Source organism: Trachypithecus francoisi, unplaced genomic scaffold (assembly GCF_009764315.1).
Source record: "Trachypithecus francoisi isolate TF-2019V2 unplaced genomic scaffold, Tfra_2.0 Lachesis_group7, whole genome shotgun sequence".
NCBI lineage: Eukaryota > Metazoa > Chordata > Mammalia > Primates > Cercopithecidae > Trachypithecus > Trachypithecus francoisi.
Window position 1 is genome coordinate 98,188,217 of NW_022681472.1, and position 23,532 is coordinate 98,211,748.

The 23,532-nt window shown below is 55.7% G+C and overlaps 2 protein-coding genes and 1 long non-coding RNA gene across 12 annotated transcripts in view; 1 reads left to right on the forward strand and 2 right to left on the reverse strand.

The window, feature by feature from the left end:
- Positions 1–16,573, reverse strand: part of LOC117079425 (translation initiation factor IF-2-like) — a 39,214-nt gene extending 22,641 nt beyond the window's left edge. For 2 of the 8 annotated variants that reach the window (XR_004435432.1, XR_004435431.1), the window contains exons 1-2: positions 15,206–15,340; positions 14,039–14,196 (exon numbers count right to left, since the gene is read on the reverse strand). Coding sequence is in view for 1 of the 8 variants with exons in the window: in XM_033203234.1 (XP_033059125.1) it covers positions 15,362–16,231 (870 nt within the window). In the remaining 7 variants the exon portion in view is untranslated. Of the gene's footprint in view, positions 1–10,577; positions 10,657–13,439; positions 14,197–15,205 lie in introns of those variants that run through there. The other 6 variants (XR_004435429.1, XR_004435428.1, XR_004435430.1 and 3 more) reach the window with 6 other exon arrangements.
- On the forward strand, positions 15,515–19,415 carry LY6E (lymphocyte antigen 6 family member E). 3 transcript variants are annotated; one of them, XM_033203230.1, is made up of 4 exons: positions 15,515–15,641; positions 17,926–18,029; positions 18,320–18,439; positions 18,572–19,414. In XM_033203230.1, the coding sequence occupies exons 2-4, from the start codon at positions 17,978–17,980 to the stop codon at positions 18,793–18,795; spliced, it is 396 nt and encodes a 131-aa protein (XP_033059121.1). In that variant the 5' UTR covers positions 15,515–15,641; positions 17,926–17,977; the 3' UTR covers positions 18,796–19,414. The 3 variants fall into 3 exon arrangements, with proteins under 3 accessions (XP_033059121.1, XP_033059122.1, XP_033059124.1); XM_033203231.1 differs by having other exon boundaries at positions 15,516–15,641; positions 17,921–18,029; XM_033203233.1 differs by lacking the exon at positions 15,515–15,641 and adding an exon at positions 17,662–17,686 and having other exon boundaries at positions 17,921–18,029; positions 18,572–19,415.
- Positions 19,416–22,151: 2,736 nt separating this feature from the next.
- LOC117079427 lies at positions 22,152–23,282 on the reverse strand. The gene is made up of 3 exons (XR_004435433.1): positions 23,010–23,282; positions 22,660–22,777; positions 22,152–22,356 (listed from the first exon to the last, which is right to left on the reverse strand). It is a non-coding gene; the product is annotated as an uncharacterized LOC117079427 (long non-coding RNA).
- Positions 23,283–23,532: the final 250 nt, after the last annotated feature.

Sequence of the window (23,532 nt, forward strand, 5' to 3'; positions counted from 1 at the left end):
ATTTTTTTTTTTTTTTTTTTAGACAGGGTCTCACTCTGTCACCCAGGCTGGAGTGCAGTGGTGCAATCTCAGCTCATGGCAACCTCCACTTCCTAGGCTCAAGTGATCCTCCTGGTTCAGCCTCCTGGGGAGCTGGGACTACACATACAAGCCACTATCCCAGCTAATTTGTTTGTTTGTTGTTTGTTTGTTTGTAGAGACAAGGTCTCACTGTGTTACCCAGGCTGATCTCAAACTCCTGAGCTCAAAGCAATCCACCTGCCTCAGCCTCCCAAAGTGCTGGGATTACAGGAGTGAGCCATCGTGCCTGGACAAGATGCCTTTTATTTCTTTCTCTTGCCCAATTGCTCTGGCTGGGACTTCCAATATTATGTTGAACAGGAATGGTGAGAGAAAGAATTCCTATCTCATGCTGGTTTTCAAGGGCAATGCTTCCAGCTTTTGGCCATTCAGTATGATGTTGGCTGTGGGTTTGTCAGAGATGTCTCTTATTATTTTGAGGTATGTTCCTTCAATACCTAGTTTATTGAGAGTTTTTAACATGAAGGGGTATTGAATTTTATAAAAAGCTTTTTCTGACTCTATTGAGATAATCGTATGGTTTTTGTCATTAGTTCTGTTTGTGTGATGAATCACATGTGTTGATTTGTGTATGTTGAACCAACCTTGCATCCCAGGGATAAAGCCTACTTGATCACGGTGGATAAGCTTGTTGATGTGCTGCTAGATTCCACTTGCCAGTATTTTGTTGAGGGTTTTTGTATCGATGTTCATCAAGGACATTGGCCTGAAGTTTTTGTTGTTGTTGCTGTGTCTCTGCCAGGTTTTGGTATCAGGATGATGCTGGCTTCATAGAATGAGTTAGAGAGGAGTCTCTCCTCCTCAATTTTTTTGGAATCATTTCAGCAACAATGGTACCAGTTCTTCTTTGTACATCTGACATACTTCAGCTGAGAATCCATCTGGTTCTGGGTTTTTTATGACTGGTATGCTATTCATTACTGATTCAATTTCGGAGCTCATTATGGGTCTGATCAGGGATTCACTTTCTTCCTGGCTCAGTTTTTTGTTTTTCATTTGTTTGTTTTTGAGAGAGTTTTGCTCTGTCACCCAGGTTGGAGTGCAGTGGTGCAATCTCGGCTTACTGCACCCTCCGCCTCCCAGGTTCAAGCAATTCTCCTGCCTCAGCCTTCCAAGCAGCTGGGATTACAGGCATGCACCACCATGCACAGCTAACTTTTATATTTTAGTAGAGATGGGGTTTCACCATGTTGGCTACGCTGGTCTCAAACTCCTGATCTCAAGTGATCCACCCACCTTGGCCTCCCAAAGTGCTGGGATTACAGGCATGAGCCACCACACCTGGCCCTGGCTCAGTCTTGAGAGGGTGTATATGTCCAGGAATTTACCCATTTTTTCTGGATTTTCTAGTTTATGTGCATACAGGTGTTCATAATATTCTCTGATGGTTATTTATATTTCTGTGGGGTCACTGGTAATATCTCCTTTGTCATCTCTGTGTTTATTTGGATCTTCGCTTTTCTTCTGTATTAGTCTAGTTAGTGGTCTATCTATTGCATTAACTTTTCCAAACAAACCAGCTCCTGGATTTGTGGATCTTTTGAATGGTCTTCGTGTCTCAGTCCCCTTCAGTGCTGCCCTGATTTTGGTTACTTCTTGTCTTCTGCTAGCTTGGGGGTTGGTTTTCTCTTGGTTCTCCAGTTCTTTTACTTGTGATGTTCGGTTGTTAAACTGGGATATTTCTAACTTTTTGATGTGGGCCTTTAGCGCTATAAATTTCCCCTTAACACTGTCTTAGCTGTGTCCCAGAGATTCTGGTATGTTGTATCTTTGTTCTTATTAGTTTAAAAGAACTTCTTGATTTCTGACTTAATTTCATTATCTACACAAAAGTCATTCAGGAGCAGGTTATTCAAATTCCATGTAATTGCATGGTTTTGAGTGAATTTCTTAGTCTTGATTTCTAATTTGATCATGCTGTAGTCTGAGAAATTGGTTGTTATGATTTCAGTTCTTTTGTATTTGCTGAGGAGTGTTTTTTTTTCCAATCACGTGATCTATTTTAGAGTATGTGTCATGTGGCAATGAGAAGAATGCATATTCTGTTGTTTTGGGGTGGAGAGTTCTGTAGATGTCTATCAGGTCCATTTGTTCCAGTGCTGAGTTCAGCTCCTGAATTTTTTTGTTAATTTTCTGCCTTGATGATCTGTCTAATACTGTCAGTGGGGTGTTAAAGTCTCCCACTATTAGGCCGGGCGTGGTGGCTCAAGCCTGTAATCCCAGCACTTTGGGAGGCCAAGGCAGGTGGATCACAAGGTCAGGAGATTGAGACCATCCTGGCTAACACAGTGAAACCCTATCTCTACTAAAAAAAAAAAAAATACAAAAAATTAGCTAGGCGTGGTGGTGGGCACCTGTCATCCCAGCTACTCGGGAGGCTGAGGCAGGAGAATGGCGTGAACCTGGGAGGCGGAGCTTGCAGTGAGCCGAGATCGTGCCACTGCACTCCAGCCTGGGCAACAAAGTGAGACTCTGTCTCAAAAATAAATAAATAAATAAAAATAAAATAATAAAGTTTCCCACTATTATTGTACGTGAGTCTAAGTCTCTTTGAAGGTCTTTAAGAACTTGCTTTATAAATGTGGGTGCTCCTGTGTTGGGTGCATATATATTTAGGATACTTAGGTCTTCTTGTTGAATTGAACCCTTTACCATTATGTAATGCCCCTCTGTCTTTTTTGATCTTTGTTGGCTTAATGTCTGTTGTGTCTGAAGTTAGGATTGCAACCCCGGATTTGCTGTTTTCCATTTGTTTGGTAGAGTTTTCTCCATCCTTTTGAGCCTACGGACGTCACTGCATGTGAAATGGATCTCTTGAAGACATACCAATGGCTCTTGGTTCTTTATCCAGCATGCAACTTTGTGCCTTTTAATTGGGGCATTTAGCCCATTTACATGCAAGGTTAGTATTGATATATGTGGATTTGCTCCTGTCATCATGTTAGCTGATTATTATGCAGATTTGTTTGTGTGGTTGCTTTATAGTGTAACTGGTCTGTGTACTTTGGTATGTTTTTGTAGTGGCTGATAACAGTCTTTCTTTTCCATATTTAGTGCTTCCTTCAGGAGCTCTTGTGAGGCAGGTCTGGTGGCAACAAATTCCCTCAGCATTTACTTGTCTGAAAAGGATCTTATTTCTCCTTCACTTGTGAAGCTTAGTTTGGCCAGATATGAAATTCTAGGATGGAATTTCTTTAGGAATGTTGAATATTGGCCCCCAATCTCTTCTGGCTTGTAGGGTTTCTACTGAGAGGTCTGCTGTTAGTCTGACAGGTGTTCCTTTGTAGGTGACCTGGCCTTTCTCTCTGGCTGCCTTTAACATTTTTTCTTTCATGTTGACCTTGAAGAATTTCATGATTATGTATCTTGGGGATGATCTTCTCATGGAGTATCCTACTCTGTGTTCCCTGGGTTTGGACGGCAGCCTCTCTTGCTAGGTTGGGGAAGTTTTCATGGATGATATCCTGAAATCTGTCTTCCAAGTTGCTTACACTGTCCCCATCTCTTTCAGGGACACCAATGAGTCATAGATTTGGATTACAGAATCCCATATTTCCTGGAGATTTTGTTCATTCCTTTTCAAAGTTCTTTTTTCTCCATTGTTGTCTGACTGTCTTATTTCAGAAAGCTAGTCTTCAAGCACTGAGATTCTTTCCTCCACTTGGTACATTCTATTAATACTTCTGATTGCATTATGAAATGCTTATAGTGTGGTTTTCGGTTCTATCAGGTCAGTTACGTTATTTTCTATACTGGCTATTTTGTCTGTCAGCTCCTGCATCATTTTATTGTGAGTCCTGTCATCCTTGGATTGGGTTTTCACATACCCCTGCACCTCAACGATCTTGGTTCCTATCTATATTCTGAATCCTATTTCTGTCATTTCACCCATCTCAGCCTGGTTCAGAACCCTTGCTGGAGAGGTGGGGCAGGTCACTCTGGCTTGTGTTGTCTGGGTTCTTGCACTGGTTCTTTCTTATCTTTTGGGCTGATGTTCCTCTGCTCTTTGAATTGCTAACCATTGGATGATTTTTTTTTCTTTTATCCTGTTTGATGACCTTGAGGATCTCATTGTAGTATAAGTTGGATTCAGCTGACTGGCTTTGTTTCTGGAAGATTTTAGGGGGCCAAGGCTCAGTTCACAACTCCTAGACTGTGTGCTCTAACTCTGGGGGACTTGTATCAGGCACCAACTTTGTTCTCTGGCTCCTGGAGAGATCGAGGTGCTCCTGGACTACTGGTCACTACACTCTGATAGGTGGTACTAGCCAATGCATTTTGCAGTGCAGTGGCAGCAGGATCCATTCTTGTTTGCATGTGCCAGCAGTCGTGGTGGCAGCAGCACAGGGTGCACGTTCATCAACTGTGGCAGGGTGCTAGCAGGTGCTGGGGTGCCTGCCTCTGTGCAGGTGTTCACTGCAGTGGCAGAAGCAAGCACCTGGGAGGCAGGGCCCCCTGCTGGCGACAGCCATGCTGGTGGTGGTGTTGGGATGGAGGTGGGGCGCTGGCAGGCCCAGGCCTGTGGCATTCTTTGTGCCCCACACGCAGGGGTGGTCCCTGTTCCCAGTGCCTAGTTTCACTCCCACAACAGTGTTGGTGCAAGAGTGGGGTGCAAGGGAGGTGGGGCTGGCTGGCTCTGTGTCTGCCAAGGCTCCAACTGCAATGGCAGTCAGCAGGGGGCGTGGGGCAAACCATACTCCTGCCACAGCAATGGCAGGGCAGGGTGCAAACACACAGGTACACTGGTGGGTAAGGAGAGCAAAACCCACCTGCACAGAAATGCACGGGCAAAAGCAACATGGGGGGTGACGGTGGGCCCTGGAGAAGCTGCAGGGTGGGAGGCAGTGGGTAGGCTGGCACAGGGATGTGGGGGCTGCCCTGCTGGAGCTCTCCACCAGTCAGGCATGGTCCACCAGTGCAGAAACTATGCTGCCGGCCTCCAGGGCACCCAGAGTTGCCCTGCAAGCAGGTGTGGCCAGGCTGGGGCCCTGGGAGAGGCCAGCAGACCAAGGCATGCTCGGGTCAGACTGGCCCCATCTGATGGGCAAGACTGCCCTGCAAAGATCATATACAACAGTTCCCCTAGGGCTAAAATCTCCTATGGGAGGAATTCGAGCCTCGGGGATGGCAGTCCACTACAGACGCTCCTGCACCAAACCCTCCCGGCTCCGCCTCAGCTGGCAGCTGCCCCTACACCTTCTCTAGGCAGCTGTCTCTGCCACCTCAAGTGTCCATGGTGGTTAATCTCCTCCTGCCAGGATTCCAGAGGCCCGTAGCGAGAGCAGGCTCCTCCTTGCCAGTTCAACTCACCCATTCTCCCAGAGTCTTGGGGACCAGTAACGAGTCCCAGTGTGCAGTGGCCCTGCACACGGTTCCCAGCTTCCTCCCGCTTCAGTCTAGCTTCTGTGTCCTCCTGCAGTCCACTCTGGTGCCCTGCAGTCCACTCTGGGTGCCCCGCAGTCCACTCTGGTGCCCTCCCTCTGAAGATCTGCTGGAAACACACCAGTTGTCTGCGCCCCTCGATGGCAGCTGTTTCACCTGGCTACATTGCTGGCTGTCTTCCAACTTTTAGCCTATTTTTCTTTAATCCAGTTAATTAGAGTTTTTTTGTGTGTGTGAGATAGAGTTTCACTCTTGTTGCCCAGGCTCGAGTGCAATGGCGTGATCTTGGCTCACTACAACCTCAGCCTACCAGGTACAAGCAATTCTCCTGCCTCAGGTTCCTGAGTCACTGGGATTACAGCCATGCACCACCATGCCCAGCTAATTTTGTATTTTTAGTAGAGACGGGGTTTCTCCATGTTGGTCAGGCTGGTCTTGAACTCCTGACCTCAGGTGATCCACCCACTTCAGCCTCCCAAAGTCCTGGGATTACAGGAGTGAGCCACCGAGCCCAGCAATTAGAGCTCTTTTATAGAAAGACCACACGCCAGACATTAAATACACAGACAGACAGAAACGAAGAATCAAGACAGAATTCCCTTGACTGAGAAGTGTTTAGAGGAAGAGCAGGGGCTTTAAAACAATGTCTGCCCAAATACCGGCTTTAATGAAGTCAATTTCTAACTACAGAGCTCTCAAAAGAAAAATCCTTTTAAAATCTTGCTGGGCGTGGAGGCTCACACCTGTAATCCCAGCACTTTGGGAGGCTGAGGTGGGTGGATCACATGAGGCCACGAGTTCGAGACCAGCCTGGCCAACATGGTGAAACCCCGCCTCCACTAAAAATATAAAATTAGCTGGGTGTGGTGGCAGGCGCCTGTAATCCCAGCTACTCGGGAGGCTGAGGCAGGAGAACCGCTTGAACGCGGGAGGCGGAGGCTGCAGTGAGCTGAGATCGCACCACTGCCCTCCAGCCTGGGCAACAGGAGCAAAATTCCGTCTCAAAAATAAAAATAATAATAACAATAAATCTTTTATTACCAGATTTCAGCCAGGACAAAGGGCCAATATTTCCGGCTTTGGAATTGTTTTACTAAAGATAAATCAGTGAGCCTTAACTAAGAGGATGACTTAACCACAAAGATACACAGAGTGTCTCCAAAGAGATAATAAGTGATTTTTTACAAGGTCTAGAATCTCCCCAAATGTAGTTCAAGACAGAAAATCAGAAGCTGTCCATGGAGGGGGAAATAATCAATAAGCAGCAAAAGTCCAGCAAGTATTAGACCATGAAGGACTCACTCCCACAGCCAGGAACTGAACCCAGGCTGCTATTGCGAAGAACCACCGAAGCTTTAGCTAGCTGACCTCCAGCACAAGGTGACTGCTGGTGTCTTTCCCAGGAGTCAGTTCCAACTGCAACTCAATCCAAAAAGCTAGCCGAAGTCCAGATGGCAATTTTCCAGGTTTTTACCATATTAGCAAAAGGTATTTCCAGAAAGGGAGTAAAGCAGGCATCTCCATGATCCCCAAGAATTCACTCTGAGAAATGGGCTTAAGAAAGCGATAGACGGCCGGGCGCGGTGGCTCAAGCCTGTAATCCCAGCCCTTTGGGAGGCCAAGGCGGGCGGATCTCGAGGTCAGGAGATCAAGACCATCCTGTCTAACACGGTGAAACCCTGTCTCTACTAAAAAACAATGCAAAAAACTCACCGGGCGAGGAGGCGGGCGCCTGTAGTCCCAGCTACTGGGGGGCCTAAGGCAGGAAAACGCCATGAACCCGGGAGGTGGAGCTTGCAGTGAGCCGAGATCGCGCCACTGCACTCCAGCCTGGGCGACAGAGCGAGACTCTGTCTCAAAAAAAAAAAGAAGAAAGCGATAGACAGTAAAAGCCCCGTAGGGACGAAACCTTTTTTTTTTTTTTTTTTTTTGAGATGGAGTCTCGCTGTCTCGCCCAGGCTGGAGTGCAGTGGACGGATCTCAGCTCACTGCAAGCTCCGCCTCCCGGGTTCACGCCATTCTCCTGCCTCAGCCTCCCGAGTAGCTGGGACTACAGGCGCCGCCACCTCACCCGGCTAGTTCTTTGTATTTTTTAGTAGAGATGGGGTTTCACCGTGTTAGCCAGGATGGTCTCGATCTCCTGACCTCGTGATCCGCCTGTCTCGGCCTCCCAAAGTGCTGGGATTACAGGCTTGAGCCACCGCGCCCGGCCGGACGAAACCTTTTAAGATAAAACTCTTGCGAGGGTCAACACACTCAGGGGAAGAGCAAGGCAACTCATTTCTGACTCCTGGTCCTCTTGGACCCGCCGCCTGACACGAACTTGAAAATTCCTGCCCTCCGGATGGTGGAGACCAGGAGAGAATTCCTGCACACGGTCACAAAGTCAGGCTTCCAAGGACATAAACCAAGAGGAGAGGGAAACTTCCTTCAGTTTTGGCTCCAGGAACCCGCAGCAAAGTTTGTCGCTGACCAGCCCGTGGGAGCAGGTTGAGCAGTGGGCTTCCAGGGCTCCTAGGCTCCTGTTTATCCTGTGGTACCCTCTTCATGACAGAGCAACAGAGAAAGACAAATTCACAGCACAAGGTACTCCAGATGTGCTGCAGCCTCAGACTAGCCTCACAAATCCTTTTCCTCATTAATAAACAGTGATTTTTACCATTCACTCAACCAGGATGCACAGAGAGAGGGGGCCCAGAAGCCTGGCTGGCAAGGAATTACTATTATTATTTTTTTTGAGGGGGAGTTTCAGTCTTGTTGCTCAGGCTGGGGTACAATGTGATCTCATGATCTCAGCTCACGGCAACCTCCGCCTCCCAGGTTCCAGCAATTCTCCTGCCTCAATCTCCCAAGTAGCTGGGATTACAGCCGCCCGCCACCACACCTGGCTAATTTATTTATTTATGTATTTATTTATTTTGTATTTTTAGTAGAGACGGGGTTTCACCATGTTGGCCAGGCTGGTCTCGAACTCCTGACCTCGTGATCCACCCGCCTCGGCCTCCCAAAGTGCTGGGATGACAGGCTGAGCCGCCGCGCCCGGCCGGGTAAGACATTCTTACCCTGTTGCTGGTATGCCAGGTTTTTGGGTTCCCTTTCCCAAGGTCGCCCTGGTGCCCTTGCTCACAGCACCAGCCACAGCTATAGGGCAAAGCTGCATCACAAAGGAAAATCACCTTTTTCCACTTCATGGAATCACAGGGGGGAAAAAAACCTCTCAATTTTGCAAGATGCTGCCCAGTGAGCTGCATGGGGAACCGGTAAAATTAACATTTTTCCATCCCAGCTGTCGCAAAATACACACAATGAAACAGACACAGGTCACCTCGCGCCACAGTCAACATCGACCTCACAAGGCTCAGACTTGTCCCCTTTGGTCCCTGGCGTCTTTGTTTGATGCACGCAAGGTGGGGAGGGATGACCTCTGACCAGGAATTCAATGGGTGGTCTTCGGGCCAGATGGACGAGCGGACCGTCATCCCCAATCAGGCCTGTTGAGCTTCCACTAACAATTCCTTCAGGGCTCACCAAATGTGACCACACAAATAAGGAGGCTTCTCTGAGTGAGGCTTGCTGGACTTCCGTCAGCGACTCCCTCAGAGATCCCCCTCCACGTGTTCAAACACACACAGCACCACCCACAAGCATTTCCATTCAGAGGCACGCACCACGCAGAAGCCGGGTCCAGCTGCCATGGAGCCCAAAACCAAGTGGGGGTGACAGAAAGTAAAATAAGATCTGGGTCCCCAAACTCACTATGCCGAAGGAAAAAGCGAAGCTTGGAAACTGAGTCACACAAAAACAAAAACAAGAAAAGAACCTGCCTTGCCTTTTGTTCTTAAACAGACAGCTACAAGAGAGAAGGCCACGTGTCTCCCCAGGCGGCCTCCCTCACCTGAAAATATAAACGAACAACAAATCAACCAGGCGAGGTGGCTCACACCTGTAATCCCAGCACTTTGGGAGGCCAAGGCGGGTGGATCACCTGACGTCAGGAATTCGAGACCAGCCTGGCCAACATGGCAAATACCCCCATAAGAATAGGCAATTAAAGCAAAAATGGACAAATGGAATTACACCAAGTTTTAAACTTTCTGCACAGCAAAGGAAACGATCAGCACTGTGAAGAAATAACCCACAGAAAGGGAGAAAACTATTTACAAACCGTCCATCAGACAAAAGATTAATAACCAAAATATGTAAGGAGCTCAAACATCTCTACAGGAAAAAAATCTAATAATCCAATTTAAAAATGAGTGAAAGATTTGAATAGAAATTTCTCAAAAGAAGACATGCAAATGGCATGGCTGGGCACAGTGGCTCACACCTGTAATCCCAGCACTTTTCGAGGCTGAGGCAGAGAGATTGCTCGAGCTCAGGAGTTCAAGACCAGCCTGGGAAACGTGGCAAAATCCTGTCACTACAAAAAATACAAAACTTAGCTGGGCATAGTGTGCCCGTGATCTGGCTACTTGGGAGGCTGAGGTAGGAGGATCACTTGAGCCCAGGAGGGCAAGGCTACAGCAAGATGTGATGTGATCACGTCAGCCTGGGCAACAGAGCAAGACCCTGTCAGAAGTAGAAGAAGAAGGAGAAGGAGAAGGAGGAGAGGAAGAAGAAGGAGAAGGAGGAGAGGAAGAAGAAGGAGAAGGAGGAGAGGAAGAAGAAGGAGAAGGAGGAGAGGAAGAAGAAGGAGAAGGAGGAGAGGAAGGAGAAGGAGAAGGAGGAGGGGGAGGAAAAGGGGGAGGGGAAGGGGGGGATATAAATGGCAAACAGGTATATGAAAAGTTGCTCAACACCACTGATGATCAGAGAAATGCAAATCAAAATTACAATGAGATCTCATCTCACTCTAGTTAAAATGGCTTTTATTCAAAAGACAGACAATAACAAATGCTGGTGAGGATGTGGAGAAAAGGGATCCCTTGTACACGTTGGAAGGAATATAAATTAGTACAACCACAGTGAAGAACAGTGTGGATCACAAGGTCAAGACATCGAGTCCAGCCCGGCCAACATGGTGAAACCCCATCTCTACAAAAATACAGAAATTAGCCGGGCGTGGTGGCGGGCGCCTTTATTCCCAGCTACTCAGGAGGCTGAAGCAGGAGAATCGCTTGAACCCGGGAGGCGGAGGTTGTGGTGAGTTGAGATCGTGCCACTGCACTCCAGCCTGGACAACAGAGTGAGACTCTATCTCAAAAAACAAAAACAAAAAACAAAAAACAAACACAAATCAACCATTCCTCGGCCCCCCCCCTTTTACCTGCAACCTGGAGAGCAGTGGATACAGATCACAGCCTCACAGGAATATGACCCTCCCTTTTTTCTTTCCTCCATCCCCTCCGGCCACTTCTTTCTTAAATATTGAAGCCCCAAAACCTCTTTGGAAAAGGAGTGGGCTGCACACCCTACTGTGGCTTCTGTCTCTTTTTCCCAGGCATGGCTTCAACCTTGGCAAAGTAAACCTCTGAACTGGTTGAGACCTGTCTCAGTCACTCTGTGGGAGGGGCCTCCCCTGGGGTCAGGGAAGATTTCCCAAGAGGAGAGGACAAGCAGCGACTCAGGGAGGCCTGGAGCAAGTTCGGTTTCAGGGTTGAGCCAGGGTCAAGGTGGCAGTGCAAGTTAGAGGAAGAGCCTGAGGCCCCAGTGGTGGGAGCAGATGCTGACACCCCCGGGAGCGCTTTGGACTGTGCCCTGGAGAGGCAGGAACCAGGCCAGAGAGTACTGGCAGCTGCACGTTGGAACGGGAAGCCTGGACTCAGGGAGGTCAGGCAGCAAGCTCATGGCAGCCCAGTCAGAGAGTCAGCCTGCTCTCCCCACACTGAGCCAAGGCTGGGAGACAGCCTACCTCCTTCCAGAGCCAGCAGGCAGGTCCCAGCCCAGCCTGCCCTGTCCTGCCCCAGCCTGCCCTGTCCTGCCATCTGCACTCCCCGTCAGGCCTCCTGGTCAGCTCGACAGTCCTGTCTTCCAAGAGACACAGGCAGCGGCGGCAGGGGCTGGATGTGGGAGGCCAAGAATCAGGGGCCCTCCCCCACAGGACCCTGAATAGTGACCAGAGAAAGGTCAGGGCAGGATGAGGCCCATGGCCACGGGCAGATCTCAGGTGTGAGGAGGAGGGAGTGGCGTGCGAGGAAGAGGGAGTGCTGTGCGAGGAGGAGGGAGTGGCGTGCGAGGAGGAGGGAGTGGCCTGTGAGGAGGAGGGAGTGCCGTGTGAGGAGGAGGTAGTGGCCTGTGTGAGGAGGAGGGAGTGGTCTGTGAGGAGGAGTGAGGGCAGTGTTGCGAGGAGGAGGGAGTGCGTTGAGGAGGAGGGAGTGCCGTGTGAGGAGGAGGGAGGTCCTGACGAGGAGGAGGAGGGGAGTGGCGTGTGAGGAGGAGGGAGTGGCCTGTGAGGAGGAGGGAGTGGCCTGTGAGGAGGAGGGAGTGCCGTGTGAGGAGGAGGGAGTGCCGTGTGAGGAGAGGAGTGGCCGTGTGAGGAGGAGGGAAGTCCTGTGTGGGAGGAGGGAGTGCCGTGTGAGGAGGGAGTCCTGTGGAGGAGGAGGGAGTCCTGTGTGAGGAGGAGGGAGTGCCGTGTGAGGAGGAGGGAGTCCTGTGTGAGGAGGGAGGGTCCTGTGTAGGAGGAGGGAGTGCGTGTGAGGAGGAGGGAGTCCGTGTGAGGAGGAGGAGTGCCGTGTGAGGAGGAGGGAGGGTGCCGTGTGAGGAGGAGGGAGTCCGTGTGAGGAGGAGGGAGTCCTGTGGAGGAGGAGGGGTCCTGTGTGAGGAGGAGGGAGTGCCGTGTGAGGAGGAGGGAGTCCTGTGTGAGGAGGAGGGAGTGCCGTGTGAGGAGGAGGGAGTGCCGTGTGAGGAGGAGGGAGTGCCGTGTGAGGAGGAGGGAGTCCTGTGTGAGGAGGAGGGAGTGCCGTGTGAGGAGGAGGGAGTCCTGTGTGAGGAGGAGGGAGTGCCGTGTGAGGAGGAGGGAGTGCCGTGTGAGGAGGAGGGAGTGGCGTGTGAGGAGGAGGGAGTGCCGTGTGAGGAGGAGGGAGTGGCGTGTGAGGAGGAGGGAGTGGCCTGTGAGGAGGAGGGAGTGCCTGTGAGGAGGAGGGAGTGGCCTGTGAGGAGGAGGGAGTCGTGTGAGGAGGAGGGAGTGCCGTGTGAGGAGGAGGGAGTCCTGTGTGAGAGGAGGGAGTGGCCTGTGAGGAGAGGGAGGGGCCTGTGAGGAGGAGGGAGTGGCGTGTGAGGAGGAGGGAGTGGCCTGTGAGGAGGAGGGAGTGGCCTGTGAGGAGGAGGGAGTGGCCTGTGAGAAGGAGGGAGTCCTGTGTGAGGAGGAGGGAGTGGCCTGTGAGGAGGAGGGAGTCCTGTGTGAGGAGGAGGGAGTGGCGTGTGAGGAGGAGGGAGTGGCCTGTGAGGAGGAGGGAGTGGCCTGTGAGGAGGAGGGAGTGGCCTGTGAGGAGGAGGGAGTTCCATATTGAGGAGGAGGGAGTGCCGTGTGAGGAGGAGGGCTGCTCTGTAAGGAGGTAGATGCATGGGTAGAGTTGGCGTTCGGCCCGGTTCCTGACTGGGGACTCCGTGGCCCTTGTTTCGGTTATGGGTAGAAATGGAATGGCTGTGACGTCTCCTGCTCTCTTTTCACCTGCCCCAAGGCAGAACTCCAGTCCTCCCCCTCCTTTCTGATCGTGGGCCCCAAGAGGATCATTCAGAGAGGATTCGTCCCACACCCTGGGGGTAGGAATGCTGAGCACATAGAGGTTCCTGGAGGGGCCACGTGGGCGGCATGGAAGCTCCTCACCCCTTCCCCGAGACCGTGGCCGGTGCCTCAAGTGTATCCCTTTATAATTAACTGCAAATGCATTTCCCTGACTTCCCGGGGCCACTCTTGCAAATCAATGGAATGCAAAACGGGGAGGGGCTACAATATTGCTGGGAAAGAGGGTCCCAGTCCAGACCCCAAGAGGGGTTCTTGGATGCTGTGCAGGAAAGAATTTTGGTGAACCACAGAGCACAGTGAGAGACGCAGGTTTATGTGAAATGACTCCGTTCTAGAGTGGGGCGTGCTCAGAAAGCAGGGGAAGGAGGGTGGGTCCTCTGTGAGTGCCTCTGCTTAGAAGAAACTGTAAGGAGCTGCAATTACTCTGGAATGTGCAGACGCGCTCACTAAAGACCCTCACTAAAGACCGGGGCTGTGGGTGCCATCAGTGACCATTCATCCTCCAACCTCAGGCTGCTCATTGACATTATCTCTGAGTAAAGTGGCCTGCACTCTCGGGTTATCTGGACAGTCTGCGGGCTTGCTGGGAGATGCCCCATATGGCCATAAATATTCTGTAATTATAATTGGTGGCCAGCTTGCGACGTGGCTATTTTTAGACCATAAGCATTAACCTTATAGGTGCCTTGTGAGTGCCTCCTACTTACTTCAAGATGGAGCCACTCTCCTCATGTTTCACTAAACCAGAGGCCTGGTGAGCAGGGGTTCCTCTGACAGTGGGAACCTCAACGTCGGGCCAGTCGGCAAGAAGTTCCAGAGGCCGGCCCTCGCAGCTGGTGTGCGTGTGTGTGTGTGTGTGTGTGTGGAGGTGTCTTGGGGCTGAGCGCTCACCCTGTGGTGACGCTGTCTCCAGGTCCAGTGTTGGAATGCTGTTGGAGGACACCCAGCTGGTGTCTGCTGCAGAACTGGCGGCTGGCTGGGTGGCGGGGAGACTCCCACCCCCCACATTTGGCCCCAGCAGTCTTGGGAGTCTTCTGTGTTGATGTCTCCTGTGGCGTGTTGAGTGAGAGACAGGATAAATGGTTTGAGAGTCTTTTCCAAACCGCCCTCTTCCTAATGCAGCTTGTTTTCTGAATCAGAGGGTACTGTCTTGAAGGAGGCAAACCCCCCCATGCTCTCGTCCCACAACTCTTACTGAGCCCCTACGGTGGCACGGATGGCCCCAGGTGCTGGCTGCGCAGAGAGAACCCCCTGCCCTCACCGCCAGCATTCTAGAGGGGAAGACATCCTGCCTCTGCCCCAGTTAAGACCCAGAGGCCTGGACTCCCCCGGGCCACAGCCTACTGGAGCCTCCAGTCCCCAGGGTCAGCTGGGGCATCGCCCCCAAAGCTGTGGAAGCCCCACCCACGGTGCCATCATACCACAGCCAGGACATCTCGTGACACACATAGCCTCAGCCTCAGCCTCCATACACACGCACCACACACACTCACTCATGCAAAACACATACACAGCCACACTGAATGCACCCCTAGATTTGAGATGGGTGTTACAGGTGTCTCTCCGCCCCAGCCCCCTCCTGGCCACACGGCCACCTGCCGACCCTCGCATTTCCCCACATCCTCCCCCTACTTCCGTGTGGGGTTCAGAAGGCCCCTCCCTGGCGCTCGCCCTGTCACCCAGAAAGGAAACTCACTGTCAACTGGAGAATAGGCCAGTGGCAGAGCCCCAGCGCCCACAAACCCTCGGAGAGGGCCTGGCGGGAGGAAAGGCACCCACCGATGGCAGAGCCCCAGTGTCCTGGCAGAAGCCAGAACCCACAACCTCCCACCTCCCAACCCTTGCCGGTCTCCCCACCCCCGCCTGGGGGATGGCCAAGGCACAGCCCAGCCTGGAGCGGGAAGCAGGGACAAGATGACCTCAGGAAGCCCAGGCTACAGGGGTGCCTGCTTCCTCCCCTGCCCCGCTCCACTCCGCAGGCGAGACCCCCAACACTGCTCCCCGACACTCTCCGAGGCACCCCTCCTCCGTGCTCACACCCAAAACACGTCTGCTCACCCGTGGGCCTCCCACTCCGATCACAACGAGGACTGGCCACAAGTCCAGGTGTCAGCGACCTTCACCCCGGCCTGGTCCTCTGTCCCCCCTCGCCAGGTCAGCACCCGCGGCACGCACAGCAGGGCCGGGTGGAAGGAGGCCGGGCCTGGCCGTGGCTCAGGCGCCACCTCGCTGGGGAAATTGGCGGGTGGTCTCAGCCCCCTTCTGGTCCTCAGCCTCCCCATCTGTCCCAAGGAGCTGGGGCAGGCCTGGGCGGCGAGGGGACCCCCACCGCGGGCTCGCCGACTCCGCCCCCCGGAGGCCCCTCCCGCGCCCCGCCCCTGCCCCCGCCCCGGGGCCGCGCGGGCTGCCTGGGAGTCTGCGGTCCAGCAGCGGTTCAGAGCGCGCGAGGTTCGGGGAGCTCGGCGAGGCTGCTGGTACCTGCGTCCGCCGAGCGGTGAGTCCGCGGGGCCGCGACCGGGACGCCCCCGCCACCTGCGCGCACGCGCTCAGACCCGGCGGCCTCGGCTGCGGTGCACGCGGCCCCGGCCCAGCCACGCGCGGCGGAAGGCGCCCTGCGGAGGCCGGGGCTGGAGACGGTGGGAGAGAGCAAGAGGGGCGCACGGGGAGGCGCAGGAGAGGGGCTGGGGCTGCCGGTGGGTTGGTCCCGCGAGAGCTGAGCCTCTCCTCCCATCCCCCCGCCCAGGCCTCCCCGAATGTTTCCAAAGATCTGGGGCGGGAGCGGGCGGAGACTGCCGCCAGGAGCCTCCCGGCCGGCCCAGGGCTGCGCAGCCACTGGAGCCCATCACCCAACTCCAGACGCTCCTGGCTCCCCAGCGTGGGCCGGGAGTGACAGCTTTGCTGACTAGGGGAGGGGGCACGGGACCTTGCAGAGCTCCTGGCCGGAAAGGGAGGATTGACCGCCCCCCTGCGTATCACCCCGGAGCACTGGAACCCGCCCCCGCTTCTTGTTCTGGCACCAGTGGTGCTTGCGGTGAGGTCCAAGGAGCCCAGCCTCCCGGAGTGGACCGCCGGGCCCCTCCCCATTCCCACGGGAGAGGCTCCCGCCTCTTGCTGGCTGGGCAGCCCCTAGATACCTGGCTCCCAGGGGCCAGCTTCCTTGAGCCTGGGGACGAGCCTGCAGCCTGGACCCCACGGGCGCCCCCTACGGCCTGCCGGCTCCCTCTGGGCTCCATAGCCCACCTGGCCTTCCTAATTGCCTTCTGCTCCCACTGGTGCCTTAGCTCAGCCTGGTGGCCCGGCGGGTTGGGTGCCGCCCAGTGGGCAGATGGCGGCACCAACTGGACCTGTTTGTGGCCCTGTATGCCAGGACTTCCTCAGAGACAGGTCAGGGACCCCCACACCAGAACCTCACTTTTCGGGGGTGGGGGGATAAGGAATTGGAGATCCTTCCTCCTCGGGCTCCTCCCTGGAGGCGGGGACAGGCCCCAGCTGGACTTGGCACTGGTTTTGGCCATCTGGGGCTCCCACTCCCAACCCCAGGATGTCAGCCCAGGTCTCAGGGTCCTGGCCTGCTGTTCTCCCCTTAGGGCCTCTCTGGGCCCCTCTCCAGATCTTTTCTCTGAGGCATCCTCACCCCCAGTGCCCAGCACTAGCTCCCCAGGCCCGAGATGTCCCTCCCCCTCCTCTGCCCACGGCTGTCCCTGGCAGAAGGCAGCAGCCTCCCCCTCCAACACGATGCACTCACAAAATAGAGAATCACGACCCCAGCAGGGCGTGTTCCAGATTCTTTCTCCAACAGTGCCATGGGCCCCTGCCCAACAGAGGGTCCTGTGCAGAGGCCAAGGAGCAGTACACGGACCCATCTGGCCCCTTCCTGCTGGTGGGACCGGTGGCACGCAGCCTCGTCTCTCGGAGCCCATTTCCCAGCCACAGAATGAGGAGTAGCAGATACTTAGTGGGCTGCTGTCCTCAGAACTGAGTAACATCAGGAATGGGGAGTGCTTTCCCCTGGGCCATGCCCCAGGCGGCCCCGGGTCTCCATGTCAGGGGAGATGCCTGGGCTCAAGACACTGAGCTGTCCCAAGGAAAGTTCTAGATATAGATTAGCTAATATGCACAGACACACACATATAAATGTGTATATAGATCTCTCTTTTTTTTGAGACGGTCTCACTCTGTTGCCCAGGCTGCAGTACAGTGGCATGATCACAGTTCACTGCAGCCTTGAACTCCCTGGCTCAACAGATCATCCCACCTCAGCCTCCCAAGGAGCTGACCACAGGCACATACCACGCCCAGCTAATTTTTGTATTTTTTGTACAAACAGGAGGTCTCACTATGTTGCCCAGGCTGGTCTCAACCCCCTGGCCTCATGTGATCCTCTTGCCTTGGCCTCACATAGCGTGGAGATTATAGGCGTGAGCCACTGTACCCAGCCCCAGACTAGCTAATAGTATTACTGGTCACCATTCCCACACCCCAGGACTAGTGGCAGAGGCCACTCACTCTGCCTCCTTTTCTGTGATTCTGAGAAGGCTGGTGAGTTTCCTCCTCTTGACTCCACAGCGCCCATGCCAGGTTTCAGGCGGGGTATAGCCTAGAGCATGCCTGCACTGAGTGAGGGGCAGGTCAGGAGAGAAGCAGGGAAGTTCTTGTGTGCTGGCAGGTCCCTGCCCCTCTTTGCTGTCTGTGTCCTCATCTGCAAAGTGGGGGTGCATGGTCCTGGAGAGGAGCGAGGCACCACCCGGCCCCTAACCAGCTGTGTCTCTCCAGAGCAGGACGGGCTGCTTTGGTTTGTGGCTTCCAGACAGGACGGCCATCCTCTCCAGAATGAAGATCTTCTTGCCGGTGCTGCTGGCTGCGCTTCTGGGTGTGGAGCGAGGTGAGGTGTCCTCGGGGACCCCAGAACTTTGTCCAGCTGTGCCCTGCTCGACTCCCCAGGGGTCCTTCCAGGCCGCTCCCAGCAGAGGGCTCACCCGGCCTGGCCACTGTCTCACTGTGTGTTTGGGTGCCACTTGAGCGGCTTGACGGCCAGGGTAGGGTGTCACTGTCCTCGTTCTGCCTCCAGCCCAGGGGTTGCTATACAGTCATTTCTCAGTAAATGTCCACTGGGGTCAGGCCTGGGAGGGACACTGGAGGCTTCCCTGAGACAGGTGTGTCCTCCTTCCACAGCCAGCTCGCTGATGTGCTTCTCCTGCCTGAACCAGAAGAGCAATCTGTACTGCCTGAAGCCGACCATCTGCTCCGACCGGGACAACTACTGCGTGACCGTGTCTACTAGTGCCGGCATTGGTGAGTGCCAGGCCTCAGACCACGCCATCCTCCCCTGGCCATCTCCCTGGCCCAGGCCGGGGCTCAGCAGAGGCCATGGCTGTCTGCCTGCAGCCATCTGTCTCTCCCCTGACAGCCTCATTTCCCATGCAGGGAATCTCGTGACATTTGGCCACAGCCTGAGCAAGACCTGTTCCCCGGCCTGCCCCATCCCAGAAGGCATCAATGTTGGTGTGGCTTCCATGGGCATCAGCTGCTGCCAGAGCTTCCTGTGCAATTTCAGTGCAGCCGACGGCGGGCTGCGGGCAAGTGCTACCCTGCTGGGCGCCGGGCTGCTGCTGAGCCTGCTGCCGGCCCTACTGCGGTTCGGCCCCTGACCACCCAGACCCTGTCCCCCGATCCCCCAGCTCAGGAAGGAAAGCCCAGCCCTTTCTGAATCCCACAGGGTGTGGGAGGCCCTGACTTCTCACATGCCTGATCTGTGCCCTTGGTCCCAGGTCAGGCCCACCCCCTGCACCTCCACCTGCCCCAGCCCCTGCCTCTGCCCCAAGTGGGGCCAGCTGCCCTTACTTCTGGGGTCGATGATGTGACCTTCCTTGGGGGACTGTGGAAGGGACGAGGGTTCCCTGGAGTCTTAGGGTCCTTCGTCAGGACCAAGTCCCATGGACACGCTGACAGCCCCCAGGGAGGCTGTGTCAGTAGGGATGTGTGCCTAGCTGTGTACGTGGGTGTGCAGTGCATGTGGGAGCACGTGGCGGCTTCTGGGGGCCGTGTTTGGGGAGGGAGGGGTGCCAGCAGCCTGGAGAGCCTCAGTCTCCTGTAGCCCCCTGCCCTGGCACAGCCGCATGCGCATCAAGGGCAGCCTTTGGGAGCTGGGATTTTTGCCGCTTCCAGGTCTAGGCCCCGCCCCAAATCCAGCCAGTCCTGCCCCAGCCCACCCCTACGTTGGAGCCCTCCTGCTGCTGTGGTGCCTCAAATAAATACAGATGTCCCCCAGCTTCCTGCTCTGCGTGTGGCTGCCCCATGGGGGAAAAGGCAGAGCTCCCCAGGTTTGGAGGGTTCTGGGGTCTTCTGTGGTACAGCCCGGGGGATGGTCGGGGAGGAGGCGTCATCCCCTGAGCCAGCAGCTTGCCTGGCCTCCGAGGGAGCCCCTCCCCAGCGCTCTGCCCTTTCTCCTGCCCCAAGCTCAGCAGGTCAAGTGAGTTCGGCCTCCCACAGCAGAAGGAGGTCCGGGGGCATGGAGGAAAGAAAGCGGGTGCAGGAAGGAGCACGCTCAGGCTGGGGCAGCACCCAGGGCTCTCTAGGACTTGGGAATGGAGGGTGTCTGTCTGGACCCGCTGGTGCAGAAGGCACAAAAGCTGGGCTGGGGCAGGACAGACAGGCTGGAGTTCAGTGAGTGGCCTGTGGGAGGAGCAGGGGGCTCCCACGCAAAAGCTCGGGGCAGCAACCCTGAGCCATCCATGCCTGGGATTGCAGCGCTGCCGGCTTCCCCCTGGCAAGCAGGTGGTGGCCTCCTGACAGAGGAACCCAGCCCAGGCCACCGTCTGCAGTCAGGTGCTGTGCGCAGCCCAGAGGGCTCTTTGGGCTGGAGAGAGAAAACAAGAACAGACACCCAATGGAGGTGCGTTTGTTCATTTCTCTGGGACAATGGGAGGAAATCGACCAGGGTCTCAGCCACTCAGCGCCCGACCCTGGATTTCCCCGGCTGGCCAGAAACTGTGCTGTGTGTGTCAGGATCCCAGGGGCACTGTCCCGCAGGAGGGGCCGGTGGTCACCATGGAGGCCCAAGATTCCCACCCCTGGCAGCTGATGTGAATAGCCAGGTCCTCCCAGGTCCCTGAGGTCAAGGCAGGTCCAGGACCTGTGTCCTCCTCCTGGGTCCCTGAGGTAGTGATTCCTGTCTGAAGCACACAAATCATTACTGCCACCCAAGAAGGGCCCACTGTAACTGAGCAAGAGGACCTGGAAGGGGTCAGCGGGAGGAGGGGCCTGCCGACAATCACCACTCCCTGTGGACGGACCCTGCAGAGACTGAGCTTGAGATTCTGTGGGAAGTTTGGATTTGCTGAGTGGGTTGCTCTGGCATTGAGAAATGCAAGCAGAGAACAGAGGGTGGAAACCAGATGGTCCAGGAGCCTGGGCACGGTAGCCAGGAGGAGAGATCCCGGCATTCGGGTCCCAGTGTGCAGTGCATTCACTGCATTGTTCACTCGGATCACAGGTGGCTTTGCTGGAGGGACAGACCACTTGATCATAGTGGAGCTGGTGAGAGGAAGTTGCACCCAAAAGCCATGGCCAGGAACCTGGATCTGACTCCAGGGACACAGGAACATGGTGGGCGCTGGGCCATGATAGAATTTCTAACAAACGCTTGGTTTCTGCTAAAGCTAATTTTCGCTTCCATCTCTGGCATCTCCTCCACTTCCCAGGTGAGCTCACTGGTTTCTAAGTCTCGCAACCACACTGAGACGGGGGCGCAGTCATCCCCAGGGGAGACAGTGTCCGAGTGGAAGCTGCTTGTCCTCCTGGGATCTGGAACTCGGGACCCAGCTCTCCCTCTGCTGTGGGTTTAGGGCTGAGGTCAGAGGCAGCCCTGACCTCCTGCAGGTAGCGGAGCGGATCCGCGGGGTTCCTGGTTCCGCGGGGTTCCTGCTGCCCCGCCCTCTGGGGGCGGGGGGGGGGCCTCCAAGGACAGGTGGTGTCCTGGAGCCGAGGGGGCAGTCTGGGAGAAGAGGGAGGGAGCCCAGGTTGTGTCCTGGACCTGAAGCAGAGAAGGGAGGAGTCCAACGTGCTGAGTTTCAATTTCCTGAAGCCTGAGGGAGGGAGAGGAAGGGAACCTCGTCTCAGGGCTCTGGACCGGAGCCTCCCGCCCAGGGCCCACCACACCCTGCTAGGAGCTGGGATTTCCCAGTCTCCATGCCGACCCGAACTGGGCCCCCTCCTCTCCACAGCCCATCCAGCCCCGCTTTCCCGCTTCCCAGCATCTGCTCGTGGATAAGCCTCTGGAGGATGGGCAGCCTGTCCCAGCGCTGCGCCTCCCCCACCCCCACCACTCAGCCGGGGTGGGGACTTCCTGCAGTGAGGCCCAGGCAGAACCCTGCGCCGCCTCCCCCGTCCACAGCTTCTGCCCCCTTGACACCCCCGCCCTCTGCGGTGCCTTGCAGGAGTCGCCAGCCTGTGGGCCCGGGACCATTTCACACAAACACACATCTGGCAGCCACAGCTGGCCTGGGCCCTTAGTGCCTCCACCCGTCCGCCCCCTCTGTCAGCCCCCAACACGTCTTCCTGGGGGGCCCCAGCCCTGAGTGCAAGACCCTCCGGGCTGCTTCTGGACCTCGGGCTGGGGCTGAGCCTGATCCTGGCTGGAAATGAGCGCAGGGCTGGGCCACCTGGGGAAGGCCCTCCAGTCTCTGAGCCCCACCCTGGGGAATTTGCTGGGACCCCCCCCCGAAGGCCACAGACCAGACCCCAAGGGTTAATAAGGGAACAAAGTCCTTGGGTTGAACACGTGCATTTACTGTCTGGGCCAGGGGGCATCGAGGCTGCTGGGTGAGGGGGGTCTCTGGGCTGCTGGGTGGCCAGGCAAGGGCATCAGGGCAGGAGCTGAGGGCTGCACTGGGCAACCACCCTGCGCTCCTATTTACCCACCAGGGCAGTGCCAGGGTGGGCTGGGCTCACAGCAGGGCCCAAAGGAAGAGGCCCAGGCTGAGCAGGAGCTCCCTGACAGCCAGGCCCCAAAGGCCACGCTGCACTGTGGCCTCCTTGTTACAGAGGCTCTTTTCACAGCAGGTCATGTCCAGCTTCTCAGTCTTCACGTCAATCAGTCCATCCTGAGTTTCTATGGGGTAAGACCCTCCAGGGACCACAGGATGGGTGAGGTTCATAATCTGGGCACAGGGTCGGGGCACAGCCCTTGCTAGTGTAGCTGAATTTCTGCCCTGTGGGCGAGAGAGGAGGGCAGCTGGCACAGGAGGCCCCACCCGACCGCTTCGGGCCCCAGGACCGCCCCCTTCAGGGAACCTTGAAGCCAGTGGGGACGCGGAGACAAGCAGAAGAGAACAGGGGGCGGCCCCAGGCTCCACGCCAAGTCTGTGATCCATTAGATGGAGGTCCCTGAGCTCTGTCCCCAGATCCAAGCTTCCACCAGGCCAGGGGGCTCAAGGCAGAGCCCCTGGGATGCTGCCTGAGTGCCCTGCCCACCCCTTACCTGCTTACAGACGCCGGGTCCCACCCAGACTCACCATTGGTAGTGCCAGTGACCACAGAGGAAGGGCAGCTTTGAGCCTGCATGGGGTAGGAGACGGGTGGCACAGGCTGAGGTCCAAGACACCGTAGCACTGGAAGCACTCAAGGCCCTGACTTGGGATGGGGCAGGGAGGGTGCAGGTCAGGGTCGCAGGCTGAAGGGTGGGCTCCAGTCCCTCTCACCAGCACAGGCAGCAGGCCTGGGCAGCATACAGGTAGGCTTAGGTGCCCTTGGCTACTCAGAATTGTGGGCAGGGTCCTGCTAGCACCTGGAGCCCCCAGCATCGGGAGGGTCTCACTCCCACCTTCAGGCCTCCTTCCCATCCTCCACCCTCAGACCCCCTTACAGGGCTTCACCCACAGCTGCACCAGCAGCAGCAGGGGCCGGTGACCTTCATGGTCTTGGGTGTGGGTGCATTGAGGGCAGGTGTGGCACAGAGGCTCCGAGCCTGAAAAGAGCTAGGAGAGGCCTTGCACCCCCGAGCCTGGGAACCTCTGCCCCACTTCTGGTTTATGAGGAACCCAGATTGCTTGTGTAATATGCACACAGCCCATGGCCTCATCCCATCATCTCATGTACGGGAACTGAGGGGTAGAAACCCTTCCGTCCTGACCTGGCTGCTCTGGAAGGCAGATGTGACCTCGAGCAAGACCCCCCCACCCCACCCCTTCTGTGCCTGGAAGGCAGATGTGACCTAATCTGGCTGCTCTGGAAGGCAGACGTGACCTCGAGCAAGACCACCCCCCTACCCCTGCTCTGCCTGGGGCCTCCCAGAGCTCAGGGTGTGAGCAGAACAGCCCCGGAAGGAGGAGGGGCTGCAGTGAGGAGAGAAGGGAGAGGTCGTCCCCTGGGGTGGGAGGTTGCCTTAG